Source organism: Tyto alba, unplaced genomic scaffold (assembly GCF_018691265.1).
Source record: "Tyto alba isolate M040663 unplaced genomic scaffold, T.alba_DEE_v4.0 Super-Scaffold_3, whole genome shotgun sequence".
NCBI lineage: Eukaryota > Metazoa > Chordata > Aves > Strigiformes > Tytonidae > Tyto > Tyto alba.
Window position 1 is genome coordinate 20,279,559 of NW_024881304.1, and position 16,369 is coordinate 20,295,927.

General features: G+C 45.3%; 2 protein-coding genes across 10 annotated transcripts in view; one reads left to right on the forward strand and one right to left on the reverse strand.

Moving 5' to 3' along the window:
- Positions 1-864: 864 nt before the first annotated feature.
- Positions 865-6,704, reverse strand: MBD4 (methyl-CpG binding domain 4, DNA glycosylase). Its single transcript, XM_042799884.1, has 8 exons — positions 6,701-6,704; positions 6,314-6,404; positions 5,367-6,112; positions 3,564-3,638; positions 2,799-2,933; positions 2,401-2,550; positions 1,647-1,750; positions 865-1,104 (listed from the first exon to the last, which is right to left on the reverse strand). The coding sequence occupies exons 1-8, from the start codon at positions 6,702-6,704 to the stop codon at positions 1,027-1,029; spliced, it is 1,383 nt and encodes a 460-aa protein (XP_042655818.1). The 3' UTR covers positions 865-1,026.
- IFT122 (intraflagellar transport 122) overlaps positions 6,703-16,369 on the forward strand; it is a 36,703-nt gene continuing 27,036 nt past the window's right edge. For 6 of the 9 annotated variants that reach the window (XR_006165958.1, XR_006165959.1, XR_006165960.1 and 3 more), the window contains exons 1-11: positions 6,703-6,838; positions 7,287-7,327; positions 8,291-8,375; positions 9,209-9,287; positions 10,078-10,154; positions 10,588-10,654; positions 11,689-11,835; positions 13,795-13,870; positions 14,425-14,616; positions 15,352-15,490; positions 16,111-16,313. Coding sequence is in view for 5 of the 9 variants with exons in the window: in XM_042799573.1 (XP_042655507.1) it covers positions 6,703-6,838; positions 7,287-7,327; positions 8,291-8,375; positions 9,209-9,287; positions 10,078-10,154; positions 10,588-10,654; positions 11,689-11,835; positions 13,795-13,870; positions 14,425-14,616; positions 15,352-15,490; positions 16,111-16,313 (1,242 nt within the window). In the remaining 4 variants the exon portion in view is untranslated. Of the gene's footprint in view, positions 6,839-7,260; positions 7,328-8,290; positions 8,376-9,208; positions 9,288-10,077; positions 10,155-10,587; positions 10,655-11,669; positions 11,836-12,725; positions 12,876-13,794; positions 13,871-14,424; positions 14,617-15,351; positions 15,491-16,110; positions 16,314-16,369 lie in introns of those variants that run through there. The other 3 variants (XM_042799576.1, XM_042799574.1, XM_032987820.2) reach the window with 3 other exon arrangements.

The following is a 16,369-nucleotide window of genomic DNA, read 5'->3' on the forward strand; positions in this document are numbered from 1 at the left end:
ACTGAAAGCCAATCATCATTAAGGTCAAACTAAACTTTATGAATTTTGATCTTATGTAACCGTGACTCTGCTGAAAAAGCGTATAAATATGTTGTGCTTTGTACCTGTTGGTGAACACGTCTTTGGTGGAACCACCCCCGTGTTCCCCAGCGCTGGAATAAAGAAGTACCTGCTTCTCTGCCGGGTGTAGATAAGTTCTATTCGCGACTGCGACCGCTAACAGGAGCAATTCTCTGAGGGTAAGAGAAAATGCCCATTGCTGAAGATCTACTGTTTGCTCCAAAGAAACCACTCGGGGTTTGCATGCAGAAAAACACGGCCGAGTCACAGCAGTTCGTTCCTTTTCTGTTCCCTGCATACCGCTTTGAAGACGTGAGTGAAGTCCGCTCTCGTGATCTTCCTCCTGTCCATACCAGCCCTCCTGAACACGTCCACCAGCAGCAGCTTCTGTTTGTGCAGCAGGTTACGCAGCATGACAAGAGCTGGGGGGTACGGTGCACAAAAAAGGGGAGTGTGACCCCCCGCCCCGCCAGGGCTGACCACTCGCTGGTGGTGAGCACTGAAAAAGAGCAGAAAATACCCCGAGGCCACCGTCACCCAGAATCCCGGCGGCAGCAGGGGCTGAGGCTGCAGCGGGGCCCCGGGAGCCGCAGTGCGAGGGTCCCGAGGCCAGAACACCACCACAGGCACTGACGCCCAGGCTGCGGGCCGCGGCTGATTTGCTTCCAGCCCCCTGCCAGCTCTGCGCGCTTTTATTCTTTCCTGGACTCTTTCAAGCCTGCTTGCTTTCGGCGGCGGGCAGCGATGCGGGTGCCTGTGCTTTGGGTGATGCCCCACCCCCCCCGGCACATACAGACACTCCCATAAACAACTTGGATGGGTTTATTAAAAAAAAAAAAAAAAAAAATACAGAGATTTTAAACATTTCCCTGCAACGCTGCCCTGAGCTGGGCGCGTGGCACCAGCGCTCAAGGAAGCGGTTGGCGAGGCGAGGCCCAGGGCAGGGCCAGCGGGGCCGGCTCTGCCTCACGCGATGCTCAGTCTCTCCCGGTTCTCCCAGAGCCACGTGTGATACACGTTCAACTTGTGGTCCTGCGGCTGTACCTACAACACAGCGGAAGCGTTTAATGTTTACTAAAATACCTTCTCTTGGGACACCTCACCACCCTGACCTATTCCCCTCGCGGCTGCGGGCCCCTCGGTACCAGGAGCAGCGCCGGGCCGGGCCGGGCCAGCCTCCGCCTGCGTAAACCGAGGGCCACAGCACTCGGTCACCCTGAAACCACCCACCCCCCTGGGCAATCCGGAGAGCAGGACAGCCCCTCGACCGCCCCTCACAGCCGTCCACCACACGAGGACCCACTGTGGCAAAGGCCCCACCAACACCCATCGCCGAGGGATGCCAGGATCCGGCTGGCAGGAAACAGGGAACCCAGTTCTTAACGGCAGCAGGGAAGAGGCACTCACCCTCACATCAAGGAAATAAAGAGCACAGTGAAAGTGGAAAATTACAGAAAAAACCCCAAGGTGGCCAGTCCTGATTTACAGGTGCAGAGTTGTCAAAGGTACATTCTGGGAGTTCAACCTACTGAAGAGTCGTTATCTTCAGCCCGCAGGCACAAGCCCACGGCCACAGCAGCACCCACCTCCTTCCACTCGTTGACACAGAAGATTCTGTAGGAGTCGTTCCCGTACTTCCCGATGCCGTGCAGCTCGATGGGGTACTTCCACTGCTTGCTCAGGTACTCACCTGCAACGCACGGTCACAGGCTTCACTGCCTGCAGGCAGGCAGGGCGCAGGGAGCAACTCTGGACAAACTCCTGATTCCCTATTGTAACACGCCTCCACTTTGGAACATTTTAAATGAAAAACACAAGTTTTAGCTATTTCCTGGTAAGAGTAGGTGATGAATCCTTATGGGGTGTATCTTAAACACCTTTTAAACAAATCACTGAGGGAGAGTTTTAATTACATCTCTCTTCTCAGAACCCCCACAGGAATACTTTTATTCTAAGTATAGAAAATATCAGAATCATAGAAAAATTCAGGTTGAAAGTGCCTTCGGGAGGCAAAACAGAGCAGAGCCACCTTATCATAGTGCTGCAGAACACAAAAATCAGCCTTGTAGGTGTTCATATCTTTTTCCACTCAAAGTTGCCTCCCAGACAATGCTCTCTTGCAGAACTCATTATGCATACGTCATTTTATTCCCAGCTAAGACAACAGGATCGACAGCTTTGCATATGTTAAGACCCACATATCCCAAAGTTGCGTAAAACAACCCAGCACCAGTATTTGCCAAACAGAAGGAAAAGTCCGAGCGCACTGCTTGGAAATAATGCTGCTTGTCTTGCGAGTACAATTTAGACCCTTCCACAGACATATTCAGGAAAACCTACCCGAGAACTTGATGATAGTTTTTGCTCTGAGTTCGTAGAGGCCGAGAGGTTTGAGCAGCTCCGACATTTCTTTCCAGTCTGCAGTCCTGGTTATTTCAGGAGAAGGATACTTCTTCAGGAACTCCCAGAGCACAGGAATTGCCATTTTACCTAGTGAAAGAAACAGTCATGAACAGAAGGCTGTGCAGGTAATTCTCTTTTTTGATTAGCTATGTATGCTTTTTGAAGTGAGCTTTTTCTGAGGCAAGAGTTACAAATGAAAGATTTCTTTTGGTTTTTGTTTTACACCAACATAAATTAATACACCTTTATTAATGTAATTTAAAAATGGCAGCTGTTCTGGCTCTATAACACCACTCCAACATTTATACAACATGAAATTGCGTTAGTCTACTTACCTGAAGTTTTATTGAGAAATATGGTTGCAATGAGAAGTTTCCACGGATCATGGAAAAGAGTTTCTTGGATCAGATTAAAAGGAGAACGTGGAGGAGTCCATTTTCTGAAGGCTTTCCTTCTAGGTGGGCTGGGAGCTGTACACAGAGGCAATACAGGAAAAATTATCAGACAGTGAAGGATGGATTTACCTATTTAAATTAAAATAATTTTTAAAAAAGAAAGACCTTTTGAGGCAGCTTCATATTTGTGGGGCCACTATACGTGGATGGAGCAATGGCACTTCCCACAGAAATTCTGCAGAAGTGCAGGGCACTGTGCGTGCCTGGCACGGGCTGCAGTAAGTCAAGGCTGCCTGCGTGTGCCCCCGAGTTCCACGTCACAATCTTCTGAGGAGAGTCCCTCCCCAGCTACCGCCGCGCTCCTGCGTGGGGACGGAGCAGCAGCCACAGGGCAGGGGGATGCACCCTGGCAGGGGAAACACCTCAGAGCTCTGGAGAGAGCTGCCCCAACGCCCATTCCCCACCACCTCACAGCTGCCAAGGGAGCTGCCGAGGCACCTGCCACCAGCCTGAGCGGCTGTTGGCAAGATGCAAACCACCGAGGTTTAAAACGGGACAAGATCAGCTCCAGTGCAGGAGACCGAGGTCTCTGATGCCACCGAAGCATGGCTGGCCTAAAACTGGGGATTCTCCAGAACATCAGTTAATCCTGAGCCATCCTATTCCACCCCTCACAAAAAAAGATTTCCCTAAAGAATATCATACCTTCTTTACTGTATTTACTTGAAAAATATGGGCTCGTTTTCCTCCTATCCACTTGTGTTCGTGGGATAGACTCTTCTGTAAAGAAATAATACTGTAGGCATTAAAAAGAAAAAAGCCCAAGTGTTTAGCTGTCATGTTTCACACACCATTTCTACTTTACATTGTGATGAAAACACAAGGATTTCTTGCAAGTGTACAAAACATAAACGTGTTTTAGATTCACTGCAGTACTCCGCTGTATTTCATCTTCATGAAAGAATTCCAAAGATAAACTGTTACTTTGCCACAGTCTGAGGAAACAGGCTCAAACTACAACCAAGAATTAAATGTTTTCCACACACTCTAGCACATGAAACAAGCTAAAACTAGCCTTTTTTATGACTCAGACTGACCCAATGTGCAACAACATTAAAAGTTAGTGCAGTGAAGGTAATGAACATTATTATACTACACAGCTAAAGAGATAGTAAATTCCAGTTTGTCCTGGGTTGAGTGAGTGGTGGGTTTTTTTGGTGGCAGGGGAGGGGGCTATCGGGGCGGCCCCCTGTGAGAAGCTTCTCGAAGCTCCCCCAGCTCCAAGCCAGCTCCACTTCTGTTTGGGAAATTGAGCCAATCGGCTGCGCCTCTGCGATAACGTATTTAAGAAGGGACGTGGTGACGGGCAGTCGGACTGGTGAGGAGGAGTTGCTGCAGCTGCATGAACACCAAGGTCAGTGGAGGAATGGAGGAAGAAAGGAGGGGGGAGGTGTGCCGGAGCAGAGACCCTCCTGTATCCTGTGGTGAGACGGCAGGGCGGCCCTCCCTGCCACCCATGAAGATCTACGGTGGAGCAGACATTGATTTATGGGCTGCTGTTCCTGCTCTGATGATCAAGGTTCTGTGCCCGAAGAAGGCCGGGGTCTTGTGGGAAAAGGCAGCCCCGCTGCTGTAATTCAGCGCTGGGAGGATTGCAGCATGCGGGGGGGTCCCACGCCGGAGCAGCTCGGGAAGGGCTGCAGCCGTGGGAGGGAATCCAGTCGGAGGAAGTTAGTGACCCATGACGGAGCAGTGTGGGGAACGCTGCGGCCCGTGGGAGGAATTCAAGTTGGAGAAAGTTTGTGGAGGACTGTCTCCTGTGAGAGGGGGACCATGCTGGAGCAGGGGGAAGAAGTTCCAGAAGCTCCCCCCACTGAAGATGGAGAAAGTGGCAGCGCTGCCTGCACCCCCCATTCCCTGCCCCTGCGCCACTGGGGGAGGAGGTAGAGATATCGGGAGCAGAGCTGAGCCCGGGAAGAAGGGAGGGGTGGGGGGAAGGTGTTCTCAAGATGGGGCAATGCTTCTCACTGTCCTACTCTGTTATGTGTTGTTAGTGTCTGTAATAAATGTATGTTCTATTTTTTTCTTCCCCTAACGAGTCTGCCTTTTGCTCGTGACCATAAAGGGTGATTTTCCCCCATCCCAGTCCTATCTCGAACCCCAAGCCTGGCTCTCTGTCCCTTCTCATTGACGGAGGGGAAGGGAGAGAGAGCTGCTGCGTGGTGGTTGGCTGCCAACCAGGCCCAAACCACGACACAGTTGTAAGTGTGCACTAAGTTAAACGCTGCTGGATAAAGAAATGGGACAGATTTAGATGTCAAAGCAGTTCCATCTGAAACAGAATACTTTGCTTGGGTACTCAGGAGAACCCCTGGCAGAATGTTAGGATCACATTCTCCTCAAAACCACACATACACCTGACAGCATTTTAACTGCTGAGGCTTGTCTTGTCACATGGCTGCAAGGCATTAACATCCCTTTCAGTTTCAGATTTAAAGTCCCAGTTACCTGGATTCCCTGGATCTGTCTCCTTCCCTATTTTCAATCCACTGGTTTTCTCTGCAGACGGTGTGTCATCAGAACCTGTCTCCACACGTTCCTCCTCTGCTAGGCTCTCAGACCCCCTTGGCAAGCGAGCTGTCACGGGCCTCAGCCGTGTGTCTGACCGTGACCTGCCTGTTTTTAACAGAGTTTTTCCTGCTTCCATAGGGTCTGCATTCTGATCATCTACGCCCTGACTACCAGCAACACACCTGTCTGTCTTTCTACAGAATTTCTTGTTTTGAACGCACTCAGTTTCCTGTTTGTTACATGCTCTTCTCTGTCGTTTGTTTTGGGTATTATCTCGATTCCTCTTTTCTGAGCTCTTCCCAGTCTTCTTATTCTGAACACGTTTTCTACCTGCCCCCTTTTTTTTGGTTTCCAAACAGTCCTCTGGGTTTATGCTTTTCATGATCAAATCTTCACTTTCCGGAGTGGACCCAACACCTTCCAGGTGTTCACTTCCAGCCTGAATGTTTTGAATTCTATCCTCTGCACCACCTTGACTACTGAGGTCTTGCACTTGACTGTGACAATTCTTATTCTCTAAAACAGTTCCTGCAGCCTTTGCACTGCATCTTTTCACCCTCAAACGAGTAATTCTCTCATAAGGAGCTATAAAATCAAAATTTTCTGCTTTTAGAGTCATCTCCACAGTTTTCTGCAAATACTCCACAAGTGCACTTTTTGATCTCCGCGTAGCTCCTTCGGGACTGTGGTAGGAAAGAAGAGTAAATTAGTGACGGCTTCCTCATCCTCTCGCTCCTCACTTACAAACTGCTCTAGTGTTTAAAAAAACAAACCGAATGACAACAACAGGTGGCAGGGCGATGCCCAGACAAGTTTCTCGACTCGACCAGAAAACACTCGCGCGAATATCTTACGGATAAGCCCACACAGACCACGCGCTTCACCTCACGAGCCCCGCGCCGGCGGGCAAGCGCAAGCCTGTGCTGCCCGGAGGAGGAGAAGCGCTTTTCCCCGTTCCCGAGGGGCTCCCCCGGCCTCACCTCACCGAGCACAGGTCGATGCTCCCCGCTGCCCACCTCCGCCGGGCCCCCTCCTGCCAGCCGCCGTGCCCGCCCGCTATCCCCTCAAGCCGCGCTCCCGCCGCGGGCAGGGCGCCGCTCGGAGCGGGGGGCCGCAGCGCGCAACCCCCGCTCCTCCCCGCTGGCCGCCGCCATCAAGGACCCCGCCGCCACGTGACGCTGCCACGTGACGCCGCCGCGCCCGCGCTCTCTGGGCCCGGCTGGCGGGCGCCCCCTGGCGTGGCGGAGGGCCGGCGGACCCTCTCCCAGCGCGCATGCGCGTTGCCCGGTGCGCCGGCGGGGCGAGGGGCAACAAGCTCTCGGCGGCGGAACCGAACCGGGACCGGAGCGCACCGGGACCGGAGCGGGGATGCGGGCCGCGCTCACCTGGCGTGACAAGGCCGAGCAGTGGTGAGCGGCCGCGGGGAGAGCCGGGGCAGCGCGTCCTTCCCGCGGCCGGCGGAGCGGGGGCCGCGGCGGGGCTCCCGGGGCCGCTCGCCCGGTAACGCAGCGGCTCTTCGGGGCTGGGTCGCGCTTCGGTCACGTCGCGCTCAGCCCGGGGCCGGCAGCCCGCGGGGGTGGGCGCCGTCCCGGCCCCGGCCCCGGCCCGGTGCGCCCGGGCCCGGCCGGTGCTCGGCTCCTGGGCGCGGGGACCCCCCCACGGGCCCTGCGGCGCTGGGGGCTTCCCGGCAGTCGGGTGCACTCTCAAGCACTCAGCTGGCGATTTTGATACGTGGCATCTTTGATGTTAAAAGAAATACACTTTCTGCCTGCTGATACGGGGCTTTCTTGGGGGGGTCTTTCTTTTTGTTTTTTTTTTTTTTTTTTTTTAGTATTTATGATCTTGCATTCAAACCAGATGGGACCCAACTGATAATTGCTGCTGGAAATAGACTGCTGGTAGGGAAACTTTTTTTTTACTCTTGCAGATACAGCCACAGGAATATGATTTCTTTCACATTAACTTATGAATATAACCTATCAAAAATCCTCTTATCTCTACTAGTCCAGCCTCATATCTACATAGATATTAATGCGTGCTAACTGTAAAGTGTTTTGAAGCTTTTTAATGTTTCTTACCAAGTTTTAAGCTCAATTTCCAAAAGTAATGAGATTTAATTCTCTTATCTTCTCACACCTCACCCGGTGGTTTGAAATCCATTAACCTGCATCCAAACTTAGCCCAATGGCATGGTATACAAATACTGCATCATTGCAAGTCTCATGCAAATCTTTGTCAAGAGGGGAAGGAAACTTAAATTGATGTCTCTACTTTCTGAGAAGCTTTGGATGTAGGTTTTTGCAGTCCCCTGGGTCCTCTCGCCTGCTGCTAACCCACCAACAAAAGCAGCTTCTCACGGTTCCTGCAAAGCTTTCAGATGAGGCAGATGTAGAAACTGCAGGGATGGATGGATGGATGGATGGATGGCAGGCACAGTTAGAGAGAGGTCGATGGGAACTGCAGGACAGCAGGCTTTATTATTTTCAGTGCTTGCAGAATGGTGGGTTTGGTGATGGTCCTTTCCAGTAATTTATGATGTTTAATCATCTAGTGTGGGGAAAGAAGTAAAACAAGCTAGCCAAACAAGCTGTTTGGAAACTTCTGTGCATGTAATTTTCTAGTACTGAGACTTCTGTACCAAGAAGGAATTACATTAAGGAAAGCTGGTTTTATACTTTAAAACTTTCTGTCTTGCATGGACTGTATGCTGTGCAAAAAAGCAAACACAAAAGAAGGTGTATAGGCTTGCTGGCCTTCAGAATTTTATATCTAAGTCCTCACTGGCAGATTTTTTTTTTTAGGTATTGTTTTTTTGTTTGTATGTTTGTGCTTTGTTTTCTTTCCTTCCCCTGTTTAAATAGGTATATGATACTTCTGATGGAACCTTAATTCAGCCTTTGAAAGGACACAAGGACACGGTGTACTGTGTGGCTTATGCTAAAGATGGTAAATATCACTTTGGGGGGTTTTGTTAGTCTGGCTTGTAAAGTGCATATCTTCCATCTCTTACTGCCAACTGATAGAGAAGTCAGGGTTATTTCAGTAACAATATTCTGAACGTGAGTGCTGGTGCTTTGGTTGGTTTGCATTGGGGAGTTTGAACTGCCTTACAAATGCTACACGTACTGTATTTACATGTAAGGCTACCCGTTAATTCAAAAACGGTAGTCCCCACTTCTCCTCCCCTTCTGCTTCAGTGATGGTTAAATTTATATTTGTGGAGTAAGGTGAGGAGAAGGCATGCCCCAGAGATCCCTCCTTCTAGTATTCCACCTGCCTCTGATTTTTATTCCCATAGTTCCTCCCTCCCAAAGCTTCCCTATCTTCTGATCCTTCACACGTTACCATGCCCACTACAGACCTTACTCTGCTTCCAGTTCTTTCACTGTCTCCAGTTCTCATTCTGTGGGAATTTACTGTCTGTGGACTCGGAGGACTTCCTCTCAAATACTGCTGTTTAAGTTATAGGGGATGCCTGTGAAAATGTGCCGTTTTTCCCTTGACACTGTTAACACGAATCTCCAACCTGTGACTAACAGTGTTGGAAAGACTGGCTACTTGCTTTCGTGGTGGGGCTTTGGTGAGGCACGCTCTGTGGGAATAACGAAATCAAGTCATCGGAGTTTCGCGTAGTTGAAGTGCAGTCACATCAAGACAGTTGCACTGTTAGGCCTGTTACTACTTGAGCCTTGTCAAATTCTTGCTCTCTCTTTGATTTGAGTATTTGGAGTGAAAGTGATTCTTGTATGTGTGGGATTTAAATTATACTTAATTCCTAGGCAAACGTTTTGCATCTGGCTCAGCTGATAAAAGTGTGATAATTTGGACTTCAAAGTTAGAAGGAATTCTGAAGTACACGTAAGTGATGCCTTTCAATTCCGTGCCTCTCAAAAATGGACTTGATTTTGTACTACTTCTGTAAAAGAGTACGTGCTGTTAGACTTGGAAGAAGGTTGACTAAGGTCAGAGAAAATTCCGGGGCGTAATAGAAGAGGGAAGAGGAAAAGTACAGTTAAGTATCTGAATGATGCAGGACAGCAATTAAAGGCATAAAGGAGGGTGGGAAGTCTAGATAAATCTCTGAATTTAGGGGACTGACAGAGAACTGGGGAAACTCTGTACGGATTGAAATAAAAGGAAACAGAATATGACTCTGATCTTGTATAATAAAATTAATATAATTCTGGTTCAATAACCAAATTAAAGATAAGGTTTCCTACTTTTGGTGTATTTCCATCCTTCTTCTTTGTTTTTGTCATTACTGTTGAGCAACATCTTCAAACTCTGTTGCTGAATATGTGTATACATTTATTAGTAGTTAGTATGCACAAATTCGTGTACTACTAGGAGCATACACAAGCATACTTGTTTTAGAATTTGAATCTAACCTTTAATCATATTTTACAAACCACCATCTCTGTACACTTTAGCTAATCTTGATGAAATACAGTGAATCCTGCCACTTAGAGACAATTTTTTAAAAGTTTTTTACCAATTTAGTTTAAGGTAATTCCAGATTAATTTGATGTAATATAAACTGATAGAATTATTTCTGGCATCTGGTAAACCTTTCAGCTATCTTGCTGAAAGTCAGAAGAGGGGGCATTTAAGAATGATTTATTGAAATTGGATTGTAACTTCATTCTAGGCATAATGACTCGATACAGTGTGTCTCATACAATCCTCTTACTCATCAGTTGGCATCCTGCTCTTCCAGTGATTTTGGTATGTGTTCTTCTTCTAACTTTACCATTAAGCCAGTAAATTCTATTAAAGTTGTATAGCTAAGATAACTATAGATAGGTACAGTTCTTTATATCCAGAAGAGATGAGATATAAAGCTACCTAAAGTTAAGTAACATTAGATACTTATTTAAATCACTTAAACTCAGTTGGAAAAGACTCTGTAGTGAGGTGCCACAGGGTAAATGTACTACTTTGTTACTATGATTTTTTTGCAGAGACATCCTTTGTGTTATTTAGATGGCTTTTTTTCCCATTTATTGGTAATATATATTTAAATGTCCTTCTAGCAGCGGATGAGACTTTGATCCCTCTGAAGTCCCAACTGAGTTATCTGACAATACTGATTCCTAATCTGAACACTGGTAAATGCTTACCTGTAATTTACTTTGGCTTTTTGTTTGCTTTAACTAAGGCTTGTGGTCTCCTGAACAGAAGTCAGTCTCCAAACATAAAACTAGCAGTAAGATTACTTGCTGTAGGTAAGTTTCAAGGATTGCCTGTGTCATTTAAGTTAGTTTCGGTACAAATCATTCAAAATACTATACAAGCTTAAAGAAAAAAAGGTTCAAGTGAAATAGTTCAACACATGCAGAGACAGCACCTAGTAGTATCAGACAGGATCTTCTACCTTGCCGTTCAGCAGCATTATTTACTTCGTGCTGCTTTGCCATTCTCATCATTAAAATACCTGAGTAGTGTTTATAAACCTCCAGCAGAAATATGACTAATATTTATCAAAGAAGATTTGTTATTGCATAGTCTTCTCAGGGAGATTTCCCACTCCCCCCCTTCTTTTTTAATAGTGTGTGTGTGGGGGTGTTGGATTTTGTTTGTAACTTAATTCTTCGGACAGTATCAGAGAGGTGTTCTGGTCTTGAGCAAGTCTTAACTTTTCTCTCCCTCTGTTTAGCCATTTTGTACAATAGCAATAAAGTGAAGTTAGAGGAAAAATATTTTTTTTTGTTGTTTTGTAGAGCTGTGTATTTCCAGTGTTGTTGGTATTTTCAGTAGAAGGAGATATTAGCATTATGGGGAACCTGAAACAAGGTTACACTAATTTGTGTAAAGTCATCCATTCAACTTCAGTAGAGACAAGAACAGAAACCATGTCTCCTCTGTCCCACACCATGCAGTTTTATCTGATCAGTGTTCTAAATGTGGCTTTTAAAACAGTCTGGTCTACTGCCAACACTGTCATCCCCCAAAATGTATCTGTTACTTCGCACATGTTACAAGTATTGCAAGCAGATGATAGCTTTTTTTTCTTTTTTCCATTTCTACATTTTTTTTTTATTTCTGTATATATTATAAAATGTTCTTGCTGTAGTGCATGCTGTTGCCATAAATTGGATTTAGATGCATAAACAAACTGTGGGATTACTGGCTACCTCCCAGAACTCCCTCTTAGAAGTATATTTCAATCTATCATCTCTATTTGAGTTTGCTGTACCATCCTACCTTCCCGCTGCTTGTTTTTAGTAGTTTTCTCTTCAGTATGTGTGTGTTTTATCAGCTGGACAAATGATGGCCAGTACCTTGCTTTGGGGATGTTCAACGGCATTGTCAGCATAAGGAATAAAAATGGTGAAGAGAAAGTTAAAATAGAGCGTACAGGGGGTACTTCATCTCCAATATGGTCAATTTGTTGGAATCCATCCAGGTAAATCATTTCATTCTCCCTTTTTTCATGTTGAAAAGATAATCTTTGGTTTATTGATTGCAGAAATGCTTGACTTTTATCCCTGCTGAAACAGATTAATGCCATGTACGTTACCTTTTTTTTAAGTGATTATGTATTGGGATTTTGGCTTTGCTGCCAGTCTTGAATTGAATGGAGGAACTGGGAACAAGCTCCACTTAGATCACAGAATCATTTAGGTTGGGAAAGACATTTGAGTCCAACTGTTAACCTAATGCTGCCAAGTCCCACTAAACCATGTCCCTGAGTGCCACATCTACACTGTCTTCTAAATACCCCCAGGGTTGGTGACTCAACTCCTTCCCTGGGCAGCCTGTTCCAAGGCTTGACAACTCTTTCAGTGAAGAAAGTTTTCCTGATACCCAGTCTGAACCTCCCCTGGCACACCTTGAGGCCGTTTCCTCTTGTCCTATCACTTGTTACTTGGAAGAAGAGACTGACCCCCCCCTGGCTCCAGCCTCCTTTCAGGCAGTTGCAGAGAGCCATCGGGTCTCCCCTCAGCCCCCTCTTCTCCAGGCTGAGCCCCCCCAGTTCCCTCAGCTGCTTCTCACAGCACTTGTGCTCCACACCCTTCACCAGCTCCCCTCCTCTTCTCCAGACTTGCTCCAGCACCTCAGTGTCTTTCTTGTAGTGAGGGACCCAAAACTGAACACAGTATTTGAGGTGCGGCCTCACCAGATCCCAAGAAATGTTGATTTTTTTTTTTTTTTTTCGTTCTTTTGTATTGTTTTTGGGGGTGGGGGTGGGGGCAGGTTCTGTCTGGATTGAGGGAGAGAGAGGAGAGCTGTGTTTTCCCTTCAATTCAGATGGAGTATTGTCCCAAATCTGTGAATAAACAATTGCTATTGCAGTAGGTGGGAGAATTTTTGGAGTAGAGCAGATGAACAAGAGGAGTCAGTTCACAGCTATTTAGAGGAGATACCAGGGCTGAAATCCAGGCCTGGCAGTAGGCAGGAGGGAGAAGACCATGAGGAAGAAGAGACCTCTATGCATTCCAACTCGTGAGTGAAACTTCAAAAGAACATATATAGATAACATCATCTAGAACAGTAATTTAAAAAAAGGACCAAGGGCAGAGTGTTTTGCAGGGTGCAAAATCAGATATTCAAAAGTTAGGAAATTCTAGATTAATAGTTGCTTGTATGGTCTTAGTTTATTCTGTTAGTATGTGTTCATTATGAGATAGTTCTTAAAATATGCTTAAAAGCATGTTGCTTTTCCCCACAGGTGCATGCATCATGCATTGAGCAGAGGGAGGGTGCTTACTCACCAGTTAGCTTTTCATTAGGTTTTTTGTCTGTTTCCTTTTTGTTAAGTTTATTGCTAGAAGCATTATTTGCAGCAGAACCTTCAGATTATGATCGCCCTTCTTCCTAGGCAAGAAGGGGGCTCGTGTTTTGCTCCAAGCTGAATAGATCATGTCAGAGTACCAAAGTTAGCAAACCCGAGATGTGTAGCCTTTCCTCGGTCTGCTGCTGGTCTCACAAGGACAATTTATGTTTTTCTTTCCCTGCCTCACACTGATAATTGTAGTTCACCCTTGCTCAGCTGTATTGAGTTTGGTGTTACAGGGACTTTGTGCTACTGTCACTGAGATCAGAATCCGGGCCCGGGTGCTGCCTCTGTTCAGGGGACTGTTACCTTCCCTGTACCCACTGCTGACAGCGGCGTGTGAAGTCATGCATCAAGCTCTGCAGTTATTCCTGTAAAGGAGACTGATTTTTCTTTTGTGTCCCCAAGCTGTCTTCCTCAGTTTTAAATGACATGATGTATCTGCTCTCCTCTCAGTTTGTGGTTTTTTAAAAGAGTAATACAAAGTAAATTCTGCTATCCTATTACTTGGTTCTGTTGCTCTAAATTTATTAATAAATCACTGTAGAACTACTATATAGTTTTTTTCTTTTTTATTTTTTTTGTTAGAGAGGAACGCAATGATATTTTAGCTGTGGCAGACTGGGGTCAGAAACTTTCCTTTTACCAGCTTAGTGGCAAACAGGTAAGGGTTGGAAAGTATTTCTGAATCTGTTTTGTATCCTATATTCAGAGTGTTTGTATACTAGTGCTTTATTAGCTACATTGTATGTTTTCTGTTTTCCCAACCTTTTATGACTCTGTTTTGTTTGGGTTTGCTTGGTTTTTTTTTTTAACTCTCTTTTTCTTTAGCTTATGTTTCTCTCATGGCAGCTCAGCTGCTGTCTTACGATTCTTATATTAAAGCCCTTAGAACTTTGCTGACTTTTGTGATACGGTTTACTGGTCTGTAGAGGACATCTTTGTATTTTTTTCAATTGGTTAAAGGGGGTTTTGTGAGTTGCTTGCATTCTGAGTAAACTGGTTTGGGACTGGAGGGATTCTTGCATGTATTTTAGAATTGCCTTTGGGAATCTTAATATAGCTAGTGGTTCTGGGGTATTGAAACGTTGTGCATGGCCAGAGAGATGAGAAGAATATTATCAATGATGGCACTTGTTGCCTTAGGAAAATATTAAATGATCCTTTTGTCGTTGTTTTGTTGTTTGGGTTTTTTTATTTATTTATTTTCCCTTGTAGATTGGGAAGGACAGAATGCTCAATTTTGATCCTTGCTGTGTTAGCTATTTTACTAAAGGAGAGTATATTTTACTGGGAGGCTCAGATAAACAAGTTTCCCTCTTCACGAAGGACGGTGTGCGTCTTGGTACCATAGGAGAGCAAAGCAGTTGGGTGTGGACATGCAAAGTTAAACCAGACTCCAACTATGTGGTGAGTAGGAACATCTCTGACATTTTCACAATTTGTCGTATAAGTTAAGACCATAAATTTCAAACTCAGGTGCTTAGTCTAGACATTCTTACTGAGGCAGCAGGACCTTAGCAGCATCTAGTGAGGTCCTGGAAGCACCACTGAAATTAAAAAAATATCCTGCAGAAGTAAAAGTTGGGCTGTAAGAAGGCTGTAAATGAGTGTGCTACCTGTTTTCAGATGGGAAGGCATTTGCTCATTTTGATTAAAAAAACAGGAGGGAAAAGAACAAAAAATGGCAGTTAATAACTTCTAGGTTGACCAAATCTAATTCCATGATTGGAAGAAAATGTTCAGATCTGTTTGAGTTTCTAGTATTATACCTTGTGGAAAATGCCTACAAGGCAACTGTCAGGTATAAATGCTGCACTGTGTCACTGTACAAATGTGAAGAGACACAGCGTGAATTTAAAAACACACACCCCGCACCCCCCCAGAAAGACACCCAAAACAACCAACAACAAAACCAAACCAAACTTCACCCATCCCTCATGGTGGTCTCCGTGGTCTACGATGAGATCAGTCCTCATTTTGCATTGCACTTTTACCAGTGTTGAAGTACAAGTAGGCTATAATTGGTATCAATCTATACATTATGCAGGAAAAGGAACATTATGTTCATATAAATACTACACATTTTGCCAGTTCTCACCTACATGTACCAATTAACTAAAATTATTTTATTCCTGTGTTCAGGCAGTAGGATGCCAAGATGGAACAATATCCTTTTATCAGCTGATTTTCAGCACTGTTCATGGCCTTTATAAAGATCGCTATGCTTACAGAGACAGCATGACTGATGTTATTGTCCAGCACCTCATCACTGAACAAAAAGGTAATTTCATACTTGCAGTCAGGCCAAAGCTTCACGCTCATTCTGTTTTTTTTGGGGGGGGGGGTTAATTAATATCCATCAGAACACTTGGATTATATGCTGCATGTACTAGACAGATTGTTGTCAGTTTGACAGTAAAACTGAGGAATAGTGTTTGCAGGATGAGAATGCAAACTTGGATTCTGGAGGATCAGCGCTGACAAGCTTAAAGATAGATGTGGGGATTTGAAAGGACATTGGGAGGGGCAGAGGCTTTTAAGATAAGGTTTTAATCTCTGCAAATGAGATAAAAATACTGTATATCATATTTAGCTTTTTTTCTTACTTGCAGCCTCAAGGGTTTGTGCTGATTTTGTTTCTTCATATCCACTGGCTTTTCATGGGAAGGGATCAAAGTATTGCTCCAGAATGTGCTGTTGACAAATAATAGAGGGTGATAAATTATGATGGGGCTAGTAGATTATATAGAACAACAAACATATCTGAGCGGGAATCTGCTTTTAGTTTTAGAGATGCTTTACAAAGATTCCATTTTAATGTATTAGTAAGTTTTCTGATTTCTGTATCCATTATTTTCATATCAGCCTATACTGTACTAGTTTTGTGTTTTTTCTCTCTAGTTAGAATAAAAGGCAGAGAGCTTGTAAAGAAAATTGCAATCTACAAAAACAGATTAGCAATCCAGATGCCAGAGAAAATCTTGATTTACGAGTTATACTCAGATGATTCTTCAGATATGTATTATCGAGTGAAGGAAAAGATAGTAAAAAAATTTGAATGCAACTTGCTGGTTGTATGTTCAGATCACATTATTTTATGCCAGGTATGTGCCTTAAAATCTAGAGTGGTCTTGGGGTGTATTCAGACTGTAAGATAGCT